This window comes from Phaethon aethereus (genome assembly GCF_964289735.1).
Source record: "Phaethon aethereus genome assembly, chromosome: 4".
NCBI lineage: Eukaryota > Metazoa > Chordata > Aves > Phaethontiformes > Phaethontidae > Phaethon > Phaethon aethereus.
In genome coordinates, this window is record NC_138578.1 from 73058804 (window position 1) to 73081064 (window position 22261).

Here is a 22261-nt window from a genome sequence, read left to right on the forward strand (position 1 = left end):
TAAACATTGCTGTAAGCCTCTCAACTAAAGCAATCTGGCCTTCAAAATCCAGCTATTAGAACCACTAGTCACTCCTCCAGCTCTTGCACTGTTGGGGAGGAGACATGGACCATAACCCTGCAGTACAAGAAGGGATACAAAATCACTCGATCACCCTCTTGGCTTTGTGTGTATTCACTGCTACCATGCCTCACTGTGAAAGAGCTGTGGATTGAATGTGTAGATTCAGGGAGGATAGGAACAGGATTAAGTCCTTTAAACTGTTCTATCTTCTGTTTACAAATACATAAAATCAATCTTTCTAGATGCCTGTTTTCATTTTCCTAGATGGTCATTCCTGAAGCACTTGTTTCCTTTCTCCCCACGGGACACTCTGTTCACAGTAAATAAAACACCGCAATGAACCGCTGCTCCACCTACAACCCCTGTCTGCCAGAGTCTACCCTACTTACAACATAAGACAAAGTAGCGGAAAAATCTAGAGAATAAATAAGGCTGCTTTTCAATTACCTGGTCTGCTGTAATGCTGAGGAGAATGGGAGGTTGGAGTGTAGCGACCATAGCCCAGCGAGCCAGCAGAGCTAGGACTTGACGTCCTGTACTGCTTGGAAGATCTGTCATCTTGGTCACCCTGAGAGGAAGAGAGGAAATATATGACATTAGGGAAGAGAAATAACTTCTGAAACAGGCAGAACATGCCATTTTGCATGTTTCTCTGCCATGTAGATGGAAGTCGATGCTGTTGCAACGTTCCATGCAATCCCAATGAAATGAGGCAGCTTTCAGCCATAAGCGCCTCCACCGCACTGTGACCAAAAAAGCTCTGCCAAGTGTCAGAGAACGGTCATGTTCCCAGCAAAGTCAACACACACATAAATTTAAAATGACGGTATCATTTGAAAAGAACATAACACCATAGAAGTGTTGCTTCAGGACAGTGTAATTCCCTGAACATACACGGTGGGCAGAAGATGAGATCAGGATAGCGTGATAGTACTATGGTCACTTTGTACGCACATGAATGGATGAGTAATAGTTACAGACAATGCAAAAATCAGCATTTGTTGGCTTCATTACATCACAGAAATGACTGTGTCTGCTGTATAAGTTGCACAGCGTACCATATTACAACATGGTCATTGCTAGCTAGGTTAACTGATATAAACGCTCATATAGAATTAGCGTTAATACTGCAGCATTGTGCAAAGCAAGTCATACAACCCATTTCCCACTAAGTCCTTGACTTCAACCAGTTAAACCCATGTACACCCATCCCAAACCCCTCACTTTCTATAGCTACTTAAATTACAATTGCAATTTGCATGTAAACATAAAACAGTAAAAGCATTACTGAGTGAATTAGATGTGGAAACTACTTTTTGTTAACTAGGTAAAAAAGCAAATTCACATTTCTTGTTTCTTTTAAGACAAGCAAGAATTGGCTTGATTTAACTTCAAATTAGAACAAATCAGTGTAACGTGCAGATGCTCCCTTATGGAAATTCATACTCCAAAAAATGCTTCCCCTCTCCTATTCCAGTAGGAGTGAGTTAAGAGATGCTATACTATAGCAGGTGTTAGTAACTTGTCATGAATCCTGGGACATCTTCAGGACATCCATCTGTTGACTCGCACGGGATCATTCATTATTTAAACGCACAGGAGATCTTACTTAGCCCCATCATCATCTCCCAGATTCCTATCAGGGCAACTTAATTATATCCATCCATTCATGTTTAGATGAATGCAGTTTCCCATTTGGCTTCTCTGAGATTATGCTTGACTGTAGAGATGTACAACATTCTCCCATCATCAGTTTTTCTGCTCTGGCTCAGGTGTGCTCCGTCACTTCCACCTCACTCCAGACTCACCGAGTACATTTGCAAAAATATGGAAAATCAGTTTTGTATAGTGGTAAGTAGCAGTACTGGTTTAATATCCATTTCTGAAGAAATCATACAAAAAAGGGAGAACAACTGATGCCTTCCCAAGCATGCAGCATTCTGCAGCGTCCACCAACTCCTCTATGCCCAGTTTGAGATGTTCCCCTCCTGAAGTAGCTACGTTATTTAATACCCACTCTAACCCTTGCAAAGACAGTTACGAGCAGTACAGCAATGTCTCTGGAAAGTCTTGCAATGATATTTAAATACCATACTAATGGGTTATGACGTGTCCAATTGTATGATACAGTGGAATTTTCCTTTAATAGAAATCCCTGCAACAAAACTGGTGACAACTTTGCAGATGATGATGCCTGAGTGCCTGATCACAGACTCTTCAGAGGAAGATAGAAACCATGGCAAAGCTGGATAACCTGGGGAATTCACATAACATGAATAATGGCAGCACCAACCTCCATACCAGTGTCACTGCTGGAATTTAATAGCATGACTGTTTGCTAATTGATAGCTACTTTAAAGGATATTATCATAATCTTCCAAAACACTAAGATTTCATATTGGTTATTTCAGACCTTACCTTTTGCGTACTTTGGGTCTCTGTAAGGAACAGTCAACCAAGTTCATGAAATCCAATATTAAATAAAGCATGTTTTTATTTTTAAACTATCAATTAAATTACATTTCTACTGGTTAACTTATTTGTAAAACCAATTCTCATAGCAACAGTTGTTCATGGAAATACGCAATTCTCCACTATTACCAAAATTTTGCAATACAGTTCTCTTAATATAAAATTCGGTAAATGGAGAAATTATCCAGGCCTGTGATATGCAATGGAGTTACTATCTGGGAAGCTATGTGAAATGCTTTCACTGCTTCCAAGGCGAGGTTTCTTAAAACAATGGCTGGCTTTGATCATTAATGGACATTAAAATACACAGACCTAGAAGCTCAAGTATGTGCAAATGATTTAACAGTACGTGTGCACAAATAGTAAAAACAGTTTAACTGTGGAATAAAAAAAAAGAGAAAAAAAGAAGAGGAAGCTATGCCAAGCATTAATTCAAGTCAACTCACACTAGCACCTTTAAATGTAAACGTAAATCGTATTTCCCAACGTAATTTATTTAGAGCTTGAAGAAGCGACCACAATACAACCTTTATTGTGGAAAGCAGAAACATGGATGACAGTGGAGACAGATGCATACAGATGACAATCCAGAAGCAAAGCACATATTCAACACAAGTAACACCGTGAAAAACACAAATTATAAAACCCCATGCACTGTAGAGGCAGGAGGTAAACTCCACATTTCAGATGCTGCTGGTTATCAATATGACGAGGTTTATGCATCACAAAATGGGTCAAACAGGAGAACAAAGGCATTGGGGATTACCTCAGTAGGTGTTGGAGAGAGCAACTGAGGTGACTGCAAACAGCAACACAGAACAAATTAGTGATACAAATTCATGCATGATGTTACTTGTGAGAAAAAATACTAAAAATATCAATATCCATGTATAATACATGATACAGCTATGAAAAACACCTGTCAATTAAGTTAGGGCAATTTTTCTTTTTATTTGTTTATGAAGAAGTAAATAAAGAATAAGATATAAATAATTTCATATGAAGCTTTTGTTCATTTCTTTATTACCAAATCCTGGAGTCTGGTGAAGCCAGTACTGTACCACAGAGAGTGCTGCTAGTAGGGAAACTCACATTTAAAGCAACTACCTGAGACTAGACACTAGCCCTAGTTAAATCTGCACTGAAGCAGCTCCAAGGTCTGGACTAGAACTTTGTTGCTCAGAGGTGGTTATTTTAATGGAAAGAAAAATATCTGTACTATTTAATTTTTAATTAAACATCACGTAACATGAACATTTGCTGTTCATTTTCCTTTCAAAATTAAAGGCTAAACTCAGTTAGTTGAGCAGAAATGTACTGATCTAGAGCAGCCCTGCAGAAAGAGATCCGGGTGTTTGGGTTGATGGCAACTTCAACATGACTAAACACTGTGCCCTGGCAGCCAAGAGGGCCAACCGTGTCCTGGGGTGCATCAAGAACAGAATAGCTAGCTGGTCAAGGGAGGTGATTGTCCCACTCTGCACTGATGTGGCCCCACCTCGAGCACTGCGTGCAGTTTTGAGCACCTCAATTTAAGAAAGACATCAGACTATTAGAGTGTGTCTAGCAGAGGGCAACCAAGATGGTGAAAGGTCTTGAGGGCAAGACTTAGGAGGAACGGATGAGGTCACTTGGTTTGTTCAGCTTGGAAAAGGGAAGGCTGAGGGGTGACCTCACTGCAGTCTACACCTTCCTCAAGGAGGGCAGCGGAAGGCGAGGTGCTGAAATCCTCTCTTGTGCCTAGCGATAGGAAACAAGGAAATGGAAAAAAGCTTCATCAGGGGAAGTTCAGATTAGACATTAGGAAAAGGTTCTTCACTGAGAGGGTGGTCGATCACTGGAACAGGTTCCCCAGGGAATTGGTCATGGCACCAAGCCTCTCAGAGTTCAAGGAGCATCTGAACAATGCTCTTAGTCCTATGGTTTAGTTTTAGGTAGTCTGGTGAGGAGCAGGGACTTGATGATCCTTATGGGTCCTTTCCAACTTAAGGTCTTTTATGATGCTATGATATTTTTTTTTCCCTGTGTCCTAGTTTCAGCCAGGGTAGAGTTAATTTTCTTCACAGAAGCTAGCGTGAGGCTATGTTTTGGATTTGGGATGAGAAAATGTTGATAACATGCTGATGTTTTGAGTTGTTGCTAAGTAGTCAAGGACAGTCCAGCTTCTCATGCTGGCCTGCAGCAAGCAGGCTGGGGGTGCACCGGAAGCTGGGAGGGGACACAGCCAGGACAGCTGACCCAGGCTGGCCAAGGAGATATTCCATACCATATAACGTCATGCTCAGTATATAAAGCTGGGACAAAGAAGAAGGAAGGGGTGGAGGGACGTTCAGAGTTATGGCGTCTGTCTTCCCAAGAAACCATTACGCGTGACGGAGCCCTGCTTCCCTGGAGATGGCTGAACCCCTGCCTGCCCATGGGGAGTAGTGAATGAATTCTTTGTCTTGCTTTGCTTGCGTGCGCGGCTTTTGCTTTACTTATTAAACTGTCTTTATCTCAAACCATGAGTTTCCTCACTTTTACTCTTCCGATTCTCTCCCCCGTCCCACCGTGGGGGAGTGAGCAAGCGGCTGTATGGGGCTCAGTTGCCAGCTGGGGCTAAACCATGACACCCTGGCAATATCAAGGATGTAAGTATCTGGAGCATCACGAAAATGTGCATGTTGGATTGTGAGCACAGCCCAAAATCCCTTCCTGGATTAGGCACCTAGAAGCAGATGACTGGACACCATTTTTAATTTTTTTTAGGATATCACTGAGGTGTTGCTGTGACAAATGGCTCCATCAGCACAGATCTGCCTAAGGCAGCATTAAACTCATGGTGCAAACACTGTAGTTGTCTCCTACAGCCCCAAGGGAAAAGGCCCTCATTCATGATGTGGTCCCTTTTATTTTCTGTTAAGTTATATGTTCACTGAAAAGGGCAATGACTCCAGTTGTCCCAATAAACCCCTCCTTGTCATGGTCTCACTACTGAGCTACCCCAAAAGCGGGTGACAGCAGCAACACCCTCTTTGCTGCGGTTTTATTTCTTTTGTTGGTTGGTTTTTGTAGAGCTCAACTGCAACTACTTTCTATCCCACTCCTGAAAGCGCGATGCTAAGGTTCCCAGAGGTCACAGCCGCTGGGTCCCAGCAAAGGCCAGGCTGCCACCAAGAGAGGCAGTTTCACCACAACCAGGCGGTTGTCCCGCCCGTGGGATCTCCAGCCTTTGTGTGACAGCACGGAGTCAGATCACGGCGGGGGTGCAGAAGAAACCTAAGCCCTAGCACAGCCATACGGACTCTTGCTCTCGCACAGGAGAGGAGCAGAAGCAAGTGGCCAAGGAGGTGCTGAGGGCAGGCGGGGGAAACTCTCTCCAGTGGCAGCACAGATTTGTGCTGGGTGCAGTGGTTGTATAACCATCACCTCGGAGTGGGTGCAGATGGTGCACCTCCATCACCAGGAGCTGGGGGGAAGGTTGTTCAGCCTACGCGCCTCTGCCAAGTCTAGATGTAGATGGGCGGTTGAGGAGGGCCACAAACGTTACCAGCACCCACACATTTTGACACAGACGGGAAACGTTTATACTCCATAGGTTCAGGGCTAGCAAGCAGCTTTCAGTTTTGTGAATTCAGAAACTTCTGAACAGTAAATACCATTTAAACCCGTTACCAGATACAATCTTAACTTTTGGCATGCATTATCATAGAGCTACTGTGGTTCCGCCTTGTACAGCCAGAATTTGGAAGCGAGTCTGCAAGATCTAACATAAGTGCTGCACTTTGCCTCAGAGTAGTACTGAGACTTTAGTAGTAGATTAAGTGTACAAGGTGTAAGTGATAGCAGGACTGGGGCTATTATCAACAGTATGGCTACTATTTATAGTATTTATTTCTATCCATTCACTTACACCTATAGAGAACAATGCAGACTTCCATTCTAGACCATGTATATCTTGATAATATATCTAGTATATGTAACAGTTTGATTTGCATAAAAGTATCTAAAATTATAAAATAAATCAGAAATTCAAACAAAGGGTAGATATGGTTATGGAAGGAAAGCTAACTTGCATGACAGGAGTTATATAGACATATATGCTTCACAAAAAAATGAATTAGTATTAGTAAGATTATGTTAAATCATACTCCATTAGCACAAACTGCGTAAAAATAGCTCTGCATATGAATAGGTTGAAATGCGTGACATGAGGGTGAACTTTAGTAAGGGACAACTGAAAAGAATTTGTTCATAGAGAAGTGATACCATTGTTGTGTTACCGAAATAACATGGTACACTTTAAAAAAAAAAAATCATGAAAGACATTTGGCTTCGCTTCTGATTTTTGCATTATAATTAGCAATGGCTCCTGTTTCCTACCACATGCATGTAGAGCTCCTCTCATAGAAAAACATAATAACGTGTCATCTGTTTAAAGAATTATCACAGAAAGCAATTCTTTAATTTTCACAAACTAAAAAGTGAAATGAACAACTCACTTGTTTTTTGGAAAGCCTTGTGAATGAATGGATGACATGACTCAATTAACCGAAGTTATAAAAGTTAGGGTTTGGTTTTTTTAAATTATGCACATGTTCAAGAATGTTCAGCAACATGTTAAATGATGCACATAAATCCCAAAATCATAGTAAAAAAAATACCCATGTTTCAGTACCTCCCCGTAACTATGCCTGTCATCTGAAGAATAACTGATATATGGAGAATAGGAGATCATATCTGGGCGGTCAATGTTATAGATGGCTTTATTTTTAGGAAGAGCAGCCAAATCCCTGTAGTCAAGAATTTCATCTCCAAGCTTTGCCTAAGAAAAGGAGGAAAGAAAGCAGTGAGAATAAGAAAGAATATGATCAGGATGCAATCAGAAAAGGACAGATTAGTGTAGGTAGAAAAGCCATTATCATAATAACAAACACTTTTTCTGTTTGTATGCATTTAAGTCTCATATTTACTACACCATGCTAAATATTACTGCTGTTTTCTTTTTATATACCGGTCCTTTCTACTTTTCTTTCTCACTCACATTTGGCTAATGGGAGTAGTATGGAGTCATTCCAGTTCCCTTGGTTATATCCCGCTTATTGCCAGCTGCAGAGACACATGCAGGACAGACATTACAGTCTTTTTCAGGCAAAAAGCCCTTCATATTAAAGTGGTTTCAGTGTGCACGGTTCCGCTACCATAAGCAGTAGTGAATAATGAAATACATATTTCCAACATATACTCTCCAGATGCTGAAAAACATTAGTCAGCTTTTTAATTTTTTCCATTCAACTGTGTCCCACAGCTTCACCTCCTTTCCTAGGTCTAAGTAGCCCTTAATGATGGGTCACAAACCAGCAGATGATGGATTTGCACCATGGTGGATTAGTTGGAAGATCACAGGTGCCACTTAAGTAAAGTTCAAATCCTTTCACGAGACTCAGACAGACAACAGAAGGAAAAGGCTGTGTCACACCCCATTCTCTTCTTGCTACGCTTACTCCAGACGTATGATTATTAAATGCCACGTTTGCAGAGATTATCCTTAGGATAATGTTAACTTGCACCAAAACTGTATCCATCATGTACTGTCTTGTTGATACAAGTTGGCCACATTGAGAGTGGGGAAATGGGCAGCATACTTGTATCATCCCTGGTTCAGGCTTTGCAGAAGGATAAACTCTTTGTTGGCAAGAAAATGATGAGTGAATCTTGCAATTCTTTTAAAATCTCAGTATAAATAGCTATAAAACTGTAATAATGTCTCCTAGATGCAACAATGTGAAAGTGTCCAGGATTTATGTATGCAGTGATTATATTTTTTCTTAGTATGAGCTATGAAAAGTTCAACAGATTTTCCAGGGAAGTTTTCTGTTAGATTATACGGGGAAAATTTAATGTGAGAACTTTAATTTATCCCTTTTTCTAAAACAATGTATGAATTTGTGCAAACATAAGCAATGCAGAAATGAGGAAGATTCCACTTAACTAAGAAAGTGGAACAAAGCTGCCATAACCATAACATATTCTCATCCTCAAAATGAATGAAAAAATGTGTTTTAATCAAATATGTGGTTCTTTAGTGATCTAAAGATCTCACCTTTCTTGCAGCTACTTTAAGAACGATAGAATCATAGAATAGTTGGGGTTGTAAGGGACCTTTACAGGTCATCTAGTCCAACCACCCTGTAATCAGCAGGGACATCTTCAACTATACCAGGTTGCTCAGAGCCCCGTCCAACCCAACCCTGAATGTTTCCAGGGATGGGGCATCTACCACCTCTCTGGGCAACCTGTGCCAGGGTTTCATCACCTTCGTTGTGAAAAATTTCTTCCTTATATCTAGCCTAAATATACCCTCTTTTACTTTAAAACTGTTATCCCTTGTCCTATTGCCACAGGCCCTCCTAACAACTTTGTCCCCATCTTTCTTACAAGCCCCCTTGAAGAACTGGCAGGCTGCAATAAGGTCTCCCTGGAGCCTTCTCTTCTCCAGGCTGAACAAAGAAGTTCAGAATTGGGAATATTTAAATGTGAATCATGGTAATTTTAGCCCCTATCTCTCGATGGAAAAGTGCAACTTGAGATCCTCCCACTAGACTTCAGAACTGTCAGAAGTAAAACTTACCTAGTTATGTAATTCCTTTCAGTTTAAATACCAAAATGTAGGCAAATTTGGATGAAAAAACACCTTAGAGATACAGTTGCTTTCTAAACACTGCACTCTACAAACATTAAGCCTACATTGTTTTTTATTTTATTTGTTTCACCTACTTTCAAATACATGAGTGGAAATTAAATATGCTAGGAAAAGCTCTAATTACAACTAAGAGGCTGTAAGCCATTTCTTCAATAACGTGGTACTTTTGATTCTGTTAAAACTATGCTCTAAGTTTAGAGTATTTCATTTGGAATATGTAATTGTACAACTGTATAATTGCAGATATGATCCTGTATAAAAATATAATGTGATTTCTATTCCTAGTATGAGAAAATACAACACAGCTATGTAACCTAACCTAAACTTTCCAGTTAGATATATCTTCACAAGGAGCACCTAATTCTGTCTTCATAAAATTTAGCTAAGTATAAAGAAGGACTTTTATTTAAGCCCTATTTAATGGCATAATTTAGAAAATAACTGATTTTTAAGTGATACTTAGGGACTCTGAGGGAATGTCAGCACTGGGGTAAATTTCAATCTGGATATAATGAAGCCATCACTAAAGATCATGAGAAGATGCCCGTTAGCTTCAAAGGGCAATGGCCTGTGCTCTCTTTCAGTGCAAGAAGACACCAAAGTCTGACATCAACAGAAGAAGAAAAAGAAATATGACTTTTGTAAACTGTCTGTATGAACCACATGCAGGTTTAGTCAAAACATACTTTCTTCATTTTTCCCCAGAAACATGTCTCCCATGAGATGGCGCGCTGGTCAGAATGGTTGTGTTGCTCTGAATTGATGTCTTTGAAAGCATAAACACCGCGAATTCACAATTCCTAAGATTCAACTGTTTTCTCTAAATTCTCTTTCGTCCAACACGATACTTCACAGAGCTCACCAGTTGTTAAGGTACAGTTCCACTATTGATTTTCATGATCCACATCCACGCTACTGCTGAAAGCGGCTGTCCTGCATGCGCCTTCCTACTCTGCTCTGCCTTCTACATTAGCATTAGAGACATGTAGATGGCTGGGTCTTTTTTTGCCTCTTCGGTTCGCTGGAGTTTTTTCCTGGGTTATTTTTTAGCTGAATCTGGTCTCAAATTTGACTGATCATGCTTCTGTAGTCACTAGAACTAGCACCAAAGAGGAGATGGGAAGACATGGCTGGAGAGGGACCAGTACCACATGTGAGTGAGACCTTCCTTTCAGTGACAGCATGAGTTTAGGTTTGGTAAAACCAATCATGAAAGCACCCAAGACAAATTCTGAGCATGTCTGTATGTCATAACACTCCTGTAATAGAAAACAGATGCAAAAGATAGCCAAAAAATAATTTTGATAATATAGAAGTCCAATGACATGTTTTTAATTCTTTTTACTTTCCTGTTTGCGAAAGCCAAAATAGGATTTAATCAATCTCGCAGCTTTGACAATTAAGCTGTCAAAGATAAGACAATATAGCAAGAACTTGCATGCCTATGGGGAACCTTTTTTTCCTAATTGACTCACATTTGCTAAAGAACTTTATTCTTTCACAGTCCCAGCTGCCTCTAAAGTAAATTACAGCAACAAACATTAGAGTTGTGTGCTGATTTAATGATAACCTTTGAAAAAACAGAAAAAGAAAATGGAGGTTTGCCCTTGACTTTTAACAGCCTGTGAAGCATATTTAAAGCTGTAATCCCAAACATCAAGAAAAACAGTACCATCCAACAGTTAGATAAATGTCACTAAAAATACATAAATATATTAGAAGAATGCTTATGCTTATAAAAACAATCAAGTGGTGCATGGCTGGAGAGATAGAGACCATCCAGCCAAAGAAAGTGCTTACGTCATAATAGGCTCCTAGCACACTGAATTGTCTTCATAGCTGTTGAGGCAATGACTTTTTTTTTACTGGGAATATACCACTAGTATCCACCACCATCGACCTCTACTGGAAGGAGAACTCAGAAACACTGATGAGCATTTAGATAAGGGGCAGTTCCTCCACTTCTAACTCAGTCTTACTCAGATAAAGTATATATTATCTGCTCGAAGAATGGGCCTGTGTGAACCTCATGAGGTTCAACAAGGCCAAATGCAGGGTCCTGCACCTGGGTCAGGGCAATCCCTGCTATCAATACAGGCTGGAGGATGAAGGGATTGTGAGCAGCCCTGCTGAGAAGGGCTTGGGGATACTAAATGACCTTTAAAGATCCCTTCCAACCCAAACTGTTCTATGATTCTATGATATTGAGTTAAAAACAATTTTTACTTGAAGAAAGATGACGTGTTCGGCTCCAAGGCACTGTTCTCCTTGTCTCAGCGTAGTAGGTAAAAGCCCTTAATCTTCGTATAGCAACCTCTCCAGCAGTCAGTCGCATCTCCAGCAATTCCCTCTGCCTATGGCCCTATCCAGTGAGGACAACTTGCCTTCCCGAGGGGTACTTGAACAGGACAGAGAACAGCTCTGGGAATACTGAAGCTCTCCAAGAGAAGTTTGTATGGAACACGCCATACTCGTCAACATATTTTACTTATTGTCAGTAGCCTTGAGAACTTGGCCATGCACATTAGCTAAGGCAATTATGACAAGCAAGGTACACCTGGTACTGAAAAAAAAAATACTCAGCATAAGCTTTTATCTTACTTGTTATTTTAAATTCTCTCTATGAGCTTTTCAGGGCAAGCACTTCTTAAACCATAAACACATCAAAGGTCCTCTGAGGTTAGGGACTGGCATTTGTCAAGGCCCGAGTTCTGCAATCACACACATGAGTGTTTTCATAAGCAATCAGATGCAGGCTCAAGAGCTCGATTTAGACAAGCTGTGTTCAAATCTAAGCTTGTAATCTACCTGTGGGCTGTACTGTTTACTTAAACTTTTCTTTTTAGAATGCACTGCGGTATTTTGCATGCTTTGGTATAAGCCAGCTCTAGTGGTAACGCAAGCGCTATAAATACACCACAAAAATAACAGGAAACTACCAGAATTCTGTTACGGTAAATGCAGTATTCAAACATTTTAAACGTGAGAAAGTAAATTCCATTTTAGAGGAACCACCAACTGCAGTGGTTTGGAGACACTAACTTGCCACACAACGTGCTAAGCTGTAGGAGGAAGCACGGCAGTTCTCCCGATCCCACAGAACGCATTTCACCGTGAAATACTCACATAGATCACACGGCTTGGGGAACCTGATGTACTTGAAGCAGGTACAGAAATAATACTCTCAGAGGAAGTCCTCGTTTCCTATGGCACAAGAAGAAAAGTGAAACAGATAAGAAATAGAGGAGAAGGAGAGAAAATGTAACTGTTCCTTCAAAAAGAGTGTGCGAAACCTTTCATTTAACTTAACCTTTACCACTCAAAAATAGCATATTACAGCAAGCTCAAAACATACAGGCATACCAAAGAGTTAAAAATAAAAGAATACCTCTAGTCGATCAAATTGACTTTTTGAAAATGCAAAAATGATTTTACATATGACTTTCTTTTCCCCTCCCTTCAGAACGAAATGGCCTGGAGCACTTTTGGGCTGCCAGGACAGCCTTTGGACACTGTCAGGGATGAGTCAAGTTACAAGATGATATGTGGCAGCATTTTTACTCTAATGTTATACCATCAAACCAATCTACATTGCTTCTGGAACGTGTCACGCTACCGTGCCATTCGCTCATAGCAAATAGCACAACATCCTGCAGAGCATCCTGAATCAGACACCCACTAGGTTAGCTTTGCCCTCTCTGATTGTACCACTACCAGATTAACTTTAATACTCAGCTGGTTTTGGTCTGTTTTCGATCATTCTGGCACTCAGAGTGATAGACCTTTATTGCTTTATTTTTGGTAGATTCCTTTATGGTGAAAAATATAATTACTTTTAAATAACAAAGGGTTGTGAGACACAGTATTAACTGTAAGCGAACAGACCTGACATTCATCATTGAAGTTTAAATTATGAAATCAATGGTTTTATATCCTCTTTTACCCAGATATATTAATTCATCATAAAATACTCTTTCCCATCTATGGAAAAACCTGTCCCTGACTGCAAAATATGTATTTTTCCATGCGCTCTGTATGACCGCCATTTACTGACTCACCGAAGGCTGGCACTTCTCAGCTGGAGGTTACAACTGTTCAGACCCTTAAAAGCATTTTAGCATTAGTAAGCTGTCAGGTCAAGAAAGCATCCTTCCTACTACTCCAGTCTTTGCTTGAAATATTTACTAGCTTATAGAAGCAATATGTGAATATATCTGTTCTTTATTGTGGTAGCAGAGTAAACAAATTCAATGATCACAACTATCCTTCCACAGACCTTCTTTATCCCAAATATGGACTTCTCTGAGACAGTATGTGGAGACACTTATCTGTATAAAAAAGAGTCAGTTTAATTTTTTCGGCATGTCTGACTGGGATTTAGGCATTTTCTCCCTGTCACTTTCAGTTGTCTCACACTGAGGCTCTGGACAAGCTCAGGAGGTCCAACGTGACAAGGCAAACACTGGCATGGAAATAGAGTATTCTGTGGGAAATACTTGTGGCTGCCATTGAGATGATCATTCAACACAGACAGTGTAATTGCATTGACCTTCTGCATAGTTAAAGCATATTGCAATTTTCTAGAATTTGTGTAAATGACATGAAAGTGTCATCAATGCATTGATGTCACATGGAAACTTCACTTTCATGATGTCCCTACAGGAGGTCCAATGCAGTAGAGAAAAAAAACCTGCACAAAACTGCACTATTTCGATGTTTAAACCCTATTAAAGTCAAATGACAGTTTTGGATTAAACTCAGGATTCCATAGACAAGCCTTCAGAGCTGCTTTCTGTCACGTGCATCAGTGGAGTGTGTTTTAAGATCACACAGTGTAGCATGACCTTAAATCGCATAACATACCTGGCTGAATATATCTAATAACTCTTAATAAATTCCTGGAGCTCTTTCAGGGGCTTTCTTCAACTTAGAGGTGCCATTTTGTTTTTAAGAACTACAATTCATCAAAATTTGCGACTTTTGCAATCAACATGTGGAGTCTCATCTTGCTAAGGTACTTCTGTAGATTCCTTCCATGCTTCCTTACGCTATTCAGTTACTCACACAAATTGTCCCATTTCTCCTCCTGGTGATTAAAACCTGCTCATTCCACATCTCACGCATGCTCTTTGTTCTCTGCTGGATCCATTACCCCTTTCAGCACCCCCAGTCCATGTGTGCTGCACATAATCTCCTAGGTTTTGCAATAAAACCTCACCCCTCAGTTGATTCCATTGCTGCTGTTCAGTTCTTTTCTCCACACTATGTATTTTTATTCTCCCTCCACCTACCTCATTTTCCTTTATGCTTTTTGATAATCCTTATTCTTTCTCTTGCTACTTTGATTTCTTCTGTCTTTTCCAGCTTCATCCCTTCTGCTTACAGTCTCACTCACATAATTTTTCTTTTTGCTGTCACTGTCTTTCACAACTTCTTTTTCCCTTCCACTCCATCTCCAAAGTTTTGGAGTGTGCTGCCACTTACTCCTTCTGCCTTTGTCACCTACTTTAATTACATGCTGTGCATATATCTACATAAATATATAGAGAGATAACTTTTAAAAACAACAAACTGCAAAGGTTGACCAGAAGATTTCTCAGGCAGTATATCCCATTCCCAGCTTTACAAGTTATGTTGAACAGTCCATTACTACTCTCCGTGAAACAGCATCCTTTCTTCTTGGTTTATTTTTTCAGCAATGATTATAAAGATCAAAAGAGGAGGAAAAACCCAAAGAAAAGGAAAAATGACTAGACTTTGAAAAAGTCTTTGAGCTCCATTCTCGGGTTTTTTCCCTACTCAGGCAAAACTCCCACTGACTTTCAGATACAGACGTCTTCCTCCCTGCTGGGGAAGGGGCAGGCTCCCAGCACTCAGGACAGATGTGTTATAAATGAGCCAGCCTTTGCACCAATACCTTACAGGTACACTTTCTTTGCCTTTGTGAGGAAAAGGCAGCCAGTAGAACCCAGTACAACCTCTTCCGCTGCCCTTTGAAGGAGGGGAAAGAAAAGCCCCACCCTGCTACATTTTCAATAAATTATATGGGGTTTTAGCCTTGCTATTTCAGTTACTCTGACAGAATCAAAAACCTTAGGAAACATGAAATACTGCTTAATAATACTAGTCTGAATCAGCAGCACTTACTAAAGTATTTTGACAATTTTAAGTACGCATGTACTAAACAATACGTTTTATACTGAAACACTACTTATTTGAACTTGCCACGCAGAATACCAGAGAAATCGTTTCCCAAACACATCGGTACAAAAAATACAGCCAAGAGCCTTCAGGGTAAAGCCCAAACCAAATTTTTTGAAAACTGTAATTTAGGCAAAGTTGCACTTGCTAACACACCAGATTTGTAAACACTCTTTTTATAGCTGCTGCCTGCTGTTGTGACTTGTCCCATGTGCCTTGTGTCCAAGCCTTGATGAATCAAAGCAGAGCTTTTACGAACAAGGATAGCAGGGTACAAGGATACAGGGATACCACTTGGAGCATCAGAGAGCAGCAGAACTGAAAACCCCTGTACTTGGCCTCCGCATTAAATGAGATCGTTGCATCTCAGTCCCACCACTTCAGAGAGACCATTTCCCCAGCTACAGAATAATTCTTCATTTCCTAGGGGCAGCTTATTCATCTGCTACCTTGTAATTATTAAAATTGCCAGAAGTCCTCCCTTTTCCCCTTGCACACAGACAGATGCATAAATCATCCAACTTAAGGAGGTACTTAAAGACAGAGATTAAATTAAGTTGGGGCTGGCTTGCCAACACTTTACAAATAATAAAAAAGAAATCCCAAGGAGAATTTTTTTTGTAAAAAACAAATGTGAAAGTCCTCTGATCTTTTAAGTGCAGAGCAACATAAAAAGAAAAGAGGTCATGCACTGATCACATCATAATCAGAAGTTAAAAATTAACTTTTTTTTTCTTATTCCTATTTTCACATTTTTCCTTATTCAGCTTATTCATATAACTCTTAGGTCAGCATTCACATGAAGTTGTAGCTTTAATCACTAAGTAAAAACAGAATATTTGTATTACATTATTACATTACATTAACATACTAGTTTTCTGTAATTTAAAATTTAAAATTACAGTAGTGAAAAAATCCCAAATCCTTCCTTCCATGGACACTGGAAAAAAAAAAAGAAATAAAGAATAATATGGCAATGGAATGACACTGGGTAAAAATAAGGTATTTTTACCTTGTTTTTTTCTTCGGCCCTTGCAGCCTGTCTACAAACTGGATGCCAAATGGATGTACCTGGAAAGTAAATTTAAAGTTCTGCTTAATTCAATTCCCTAATAAGAACCTTAAAAGGTTTAATATAAGAACCTTACCAAACCTTCCTATCAGGTTTTGTAAGACACAGCATACTGACCGATTCCACTGCAGTCACTATTTCATGGATACTTTCAAAAGAAAAAACTTGCAATATCAATGAGCCTGATCCCATGCATTTTGAAGACTAGGTGCACTTGAGAATGCTACATGGACTTCAACATGTGAAATCAAGGTGACATAATCAACCTGGGTCCTAAGAAGTGTGATATGGGATCTCTGGAGCTCCTCCTGCCCAACCTCCTGCTCAGAGCAGGTCCCATTACAGCAGGCAGCTCAGGGCTGTGCCCAGTTGGGTTCTGTGTATCTCCAAGGATGGAGATCCCACAGCACCTCTGGGCAACCTGTTCCACTCTCATGGTATTTTTTTTTTCTTTTATGTAGTGAGAATTTCCTGTACTCATTATATCTACTCTTGCAATAGTTTGGTTCAGTTCGTACTAAGTAGCACACTGGGATAGAATGGAATAGTGTTGGGGCATTTAATACTAGTCGAAAATCCAGTCTTTCCTTCTGAATTAGTCATTGTACAGACCTTGCACTTCCTACATGTTTGCCTCGTAAGTAAAAATGCTAAGGAACTGAATTAATTCAGGGGAATATCCATCCTAGAGGAAGCATGAAATACAGAAAGAACCAATTACCTACTGCATGTAAGTATTGAAGAGGGGATTATGAACTCCAGAGATACAAGTAACCATAAGTGTGAGAAAGAAATGTAATAGTTTTTCATCAGTCACAAAGAAAAAAACCCAACCTTTTAAAAAGTTGAACACAATGTTCAATACTCAGTGTTCAATGAAAGTGGAATGTGTGTAACTATATAAAATAAAAGAATTATTTGTAAATTTAAATAGTAAAAAGGAACATTGATGTTTATGCCAGCCTGAGCTCAGACAAGCCACAAGCTAAAGCTCTGCACAGTTAAATAATGTGAGTTCACTGCAACTTCTGCTTGACCAAATGGGAAGTTGAGAACTTTTGTGTTATAAATATTCAGTGTTTATATTGGGTGGAGAGGACCAAGAAGATTTATTGGAAATGCTTTGTTTTCACAGCAGTTTGATAGTTTTCTAACTAGTGGATTTTGGAAACAAGATAGAAACAGAAAGTCTTTTTCCCAGAATATAAATGGACATCATTAGAATTTATTTCACAAAAATAACGCAGGTGAGCCCAGACTAAAGCAGTAAAAGAGTATCTATAAGCACAGACTGGATAAATTACGTCTACTTAGTTAGTGAAGATTTTTGGGACTGAACCACTAAGAAACGTCTTTATAGCACTGTCCTGGTTTCAGCTGGGATACAATTAATTTTCTGCACAGAAGCCAGTGTGAGACTATGTTTTGGATTTGTTGATAACATGCTGATGTTTTGGGTTGTTGCTGAGCCGTCAAGGACAGTCCAGCTTCTCGTGCTGGCCTGCCAGCGAGCAGGCTGGGGGTGCCCGGGGAGCTGGAAGGGGACACAGCCGGGACAGCTGACCCAGGCTGGCCAGAGGGATATTCCCTACCATATGACGTCATGCTCAGTATATAAAGCTGGGACGAAGAAGAAGGAAGGGGCAGGGGGAATGTTCAGAGTGATGCTGTTTGTCTTCCCAAGAAACCATTACACATGCTGGAGCCCTGCTTCCCCAGAGATGGCTGAACACCCGCCTGCCCATGGGGAGTGGGGAATGAATTCCTTGCTTTGCTCTGCTTGCGTGCGCGGCTTTTGCTTTACCTATTAAACTGTCTTTATCTCAAACCATGAGTTTTCTCACTTTTACTCTTCTGATTCTCACTGTGGGGGAGTGAGCGAGCGGCTGTGTGATGCTTGGTTTCTGGCTGGGGTTAAAACCTGACAAGGACCTTTAAATGCAATGTTAATTTATCTCTCAGTTATTAGTGGGTCTGACCTTGCCTACTGAAAGTGTTTGTCCCAACTGCTGCATAAGTTGATGTACACCTTCCCAATCGTTTTAAGAAGTATTTAGATGATTTTTTTTTTTAATTACTCCTATCTGTGGTCAAGCAAAACTGGCTGGGAAACTTTTTCACACTGAAGAAAAAGAGTCCTTTCTCCAAAGTCATCTGCTGGATGACCACTGACAACTCAATTTCTGCTAAAGAACACACAACACCTAAAAGAACTTTACAGTAGTTCATTAAGAGGATGAAGGACAAGTTATAAAACCCTGGTCTCTGACATGTTTTATTATCTAACACATCAGGTCAGGCAGTCCAAAAACCTAATCACAGATCTTTCATGAAGGAAAGATCACCAAGTTAATAATGGAAACTGTTCTTCCCATGAAGACAAAAAGTGTATGATTGTAAGCTGGTATGAATGTTCCATGCACCAGAAAATAAAGTGGATAAGATAGGTCCAAATTAACAGGATCCGAGCATACTTTGCAATTATTTGAACTGAAAATCAGCACAAAACCTAACAAAAAAAAATCTTCATGAAAGGCAGGTCCTGCTTGACCAACCTGATCTCCTTCTATGACCAGGTGACCCGCCTAGTGGATGAGGGAAAGGCTGTGGATGTTGTCTACCTGGACTTTAGTAAAGCCTTTGACAGCGTCTCCCACAGCATTCTCCTGGAGAAACTGGTGGCTCATGGCTTGGACAGGTTTACTCTTTGCTGGGTAAAGAACTGGCTGAATGGCCGAGCCCAGAGAGTCGTGGTGAATGGTGTTAAATCCGGCTGGTGGCCGGTCACAAGCGGTGTTCCCCAGGGCTTGGTTCTGGGGCCGGTCTTGTTCAATATCTTTATAGATGATCTGGATGAGAGGATCGAGTGCTCCCTCAGTAAGTTTGCAGGTGTCATCAAGTCAGGTGGGAGTGTTGATCTGCTGGAGGGTAGGAGGGCTCTGCAGAGGGATCTGGACAGGCTGGATCGATGGGCAGAGGTCAATTGTATAAGGTTTAATAAGGCCAAGTGCTGGGTCCTGCACTTGGGCCACAACAACCCCCTGCAATGCTACAGGCTTGGGGAGGAGTGGCTGGAGAGCTGCCCGGTGGAAGGGGACCTAGGGGTGCTGGTTGACAGATGGCTGAACATGAGCCGGCAGTGTGCCCAGGTGGCCAAGAAGGCCAACAGCGTCCTGGCCTGTATCAGCAATAGTGTGGCCAGCAGGAGTAGGGAAGTGATTGTGCCCCCGTACTCGGCACTGGTGAGGCCACACTTTGAATTCTGCGTTCAGTTCTGGGCCCCTCACTACAAGAAGGACGTTGAGGTGCTGGAGCGTGTCCAAAGAAGGGCAACGAAGCTGGTGAGGGGTCTGGAGAACAAGTCTTAATGAGGATCAGCTGAGAGAACTGGGGTTGTTTAGTCTGGAGAAGAGGAGTCTGAGGGGAGACCTCATCGCTCTCTACTGCTACCTGAAAGGAGATTGTGGTGAGGTGGGTGTTGGTTTCTTCTCCCAAGTAACTAGTGATAGGACGAGAGGAAATGGCCTCAAGTTGCGCCAGGGGAGGTTTAGATTGGATATTAGGAAAAATTTCTTCACTGAGAGGGTGGTCAGGCATTGGAACAGGCTGCCCAGGGAGGTGGTGGAGTCACCGTCACTGGAAATACTAAGAAAATGTGTGGATGTGGCACTTCGGGACATGGTTTAGGGGACATTGTAGTGTTGGGTTAACGGTTGGACTTGATGATCTTTAAGGTCCTGTCCAACTTTAATGATTCTGTGATTTTGTGAAATATCCACCCTTGTAACAAACTGAACTTAAAAAGAAGATTTACTTGCAACCCAGTTTCAGAGGGTTTGAAATCTAGAAACAAATTTGTAGTTTGATATCTTTTTTAAAGCATTGATTTCCCAGGGGATTTTAGTACTGCTAAGCTATTTTGCAATTGGAAGAACCACACCATTTTCTGGCTCTGGAGGGAGAATCCATGAGCACAGACAAGGATCATTATGTCCTTTAATGAGCTAGTTCTTGTTGCAAACCAAAGTGACAATAAAATCGTATTTTTAAATAACATACTAAATTATAATTAGCTCTTACTGAGACCACTGTTGTGTTTTAAATAAAGTCTAACTTTTCCAGCTTAATGAATGATTTCAAAGTACACTTCTAGAAAACTGTGGACAATTGAGAAGTTGTAATACAGATCTGGGCAAGCATGTGATTTTAGGATAATACACCAGCCTTGCAGTTCCCACATCCTACCAAGTATCTTTTTTCTGTTTTCCTTTGAAAAGATACTGCCAGTCAAAGACATAGGCAAAAGCCTTCATTTTCTCTGGTGTCTGACCCTGTATTTAACTGTGTAGACATTGTTTTCTTTGATCAGTTTAGTACAGCTAAAAGTTGCTACATATGAAATACAGATTTTAGCTCATATCTATGTTAAATTGTTAAATAACTTTTTTTTTTAAATTGAATAAATTATTATGCAAGTTGTTCCCTATTACCACTGAAATTCCCTGCCAAGAAAGACTGAATTTCTCCTGCATAGCTTTCTCCTAACCGATGCAAGCTTATGGCTGCGTGAAGTATAGGCATATAGTCTGGTAAGAGCTTCAGCTCCATTCCTCTTCTCCACCCCCTGAGGGCAGTTAGGTCCGACTGCAGGGGATTCAGGTAAAGACTTTCACAGTTTCTCCTCATACCCAAATGGGCAATGGTTATAGAACTGGACTTAGGGCTGCTTTAGGGAACCTGCTGTCCCATACGTGTGTTAACTTTCATCTGGACCATTTATCACTACATAAAAATTCACATTGTTTTAGTAAATGGAAAATTTTATAATCTTCACTGTCAAGTACTTCCATCTGCTGGAAATAACTGCTACCACTCATCCTTTCTGTGATTCACACTTGCCATTGGATTTGAACTGAGACAGAAGTAATAGTGAGTAAAAAGCAACAAGGGTTTGTTTTTGCTTTTCTTTAGCCTACACATTGCATTCTTCACTTTCTTTGGTAGTTATGAAGTGAAAACACGTGCAAAACGGCTCAGCCATGCTAGCAGGTACGGGCAGGAGGGCTGTGCTGCCAAGAGTAACTGGTGTGGTTTTGGGGTTTTGTTTGTTTGTTTGTTTGTTTTTACCTTGAAGATACATTTCTTCTCCTTCTGCAAACATCTGACTGCACCTGACACATCGTGCGCACGTTGGGTGATAATGTTTTTCTCCTGCCTGTTTGGGAAAAAAGGTACAGATGACTAAGCATACTGATCAATTCAGCAGCTTCACTATGAGCTTTTCTTTCATCCTCTAGAATATGACTAATTAGAATAAATTAGTTAATGTCAATTAGCTCAACAATCTCCTACAACCACAATGCTTATTTCTGATTATAGACAATTCATGATTTAAAATGTAATTATGGTCTTGCCTACACAGAAAAAGTTAACGTGCAATAGTTAAGTCTCTGAATTTACAGAATGGAAACAATTCTATGTAGCAAAGACATTTTCCCTGTAGACAACTATACAGTGCACCAAGTGCGAGGTAGCTTAGGACTCACCTGCAGAAGGAAGTTCAGAGGTCAGAACCTTGAGCATGCATTTGCAATTCACTGTATGTTCTTCATGATCCCACTGAACATATACTCTTAATGCACAGCAAGAACCATCTTGTTCAAGGAATATTTGTATCTGCTTTAACAGTAGCTTGCAGGTAACAGGTACTAAAGGGTTTCCACGAGGAATGTGTGTGGCGTGCCTATAGGACTGTAAGTTCAGAGCTGCCA

The 22261-nt window shown here is 40.5% G+C and overlaps 1 protein-coding gene across 1 annotated transcript in view; it reads right to left on the reverse strand.

Annotated features, from left to right (window-relative positions):
• Positions 1–22261, reverse strand: part of ABLIM2 (actin binding LIM protein family member 2) — a gene marked incomplete at its 3' end in the record, with an annotated part of 116732 nt that overhangs the window by 37028 nt on the left and 57443 nt on the right. The window contains exons 7-12 of the mRNA XM_081999294.1: positions 21618–21705; positions 16431–16489; positions 12344–12421; positions 7193–7339; positions 3302–3334; positions 511–631 (exon numbers count right to left, since the gene is read on the reverse strand). Coding sequence (XP_081855420.1) covers positions 511–631; positions 3302–3334; positions 7193–7339; positions 12344–12421; positions 16431–16489; positions 21618–21705 — 526 coding nt within the window. The remainder of the gene's footprint in view (positions 1–510; positions 632–3301; positions 3335–7192; positions 7340–12343; positions 12422–16430; positions 16490–21617; positions 21706–22261) is intronic.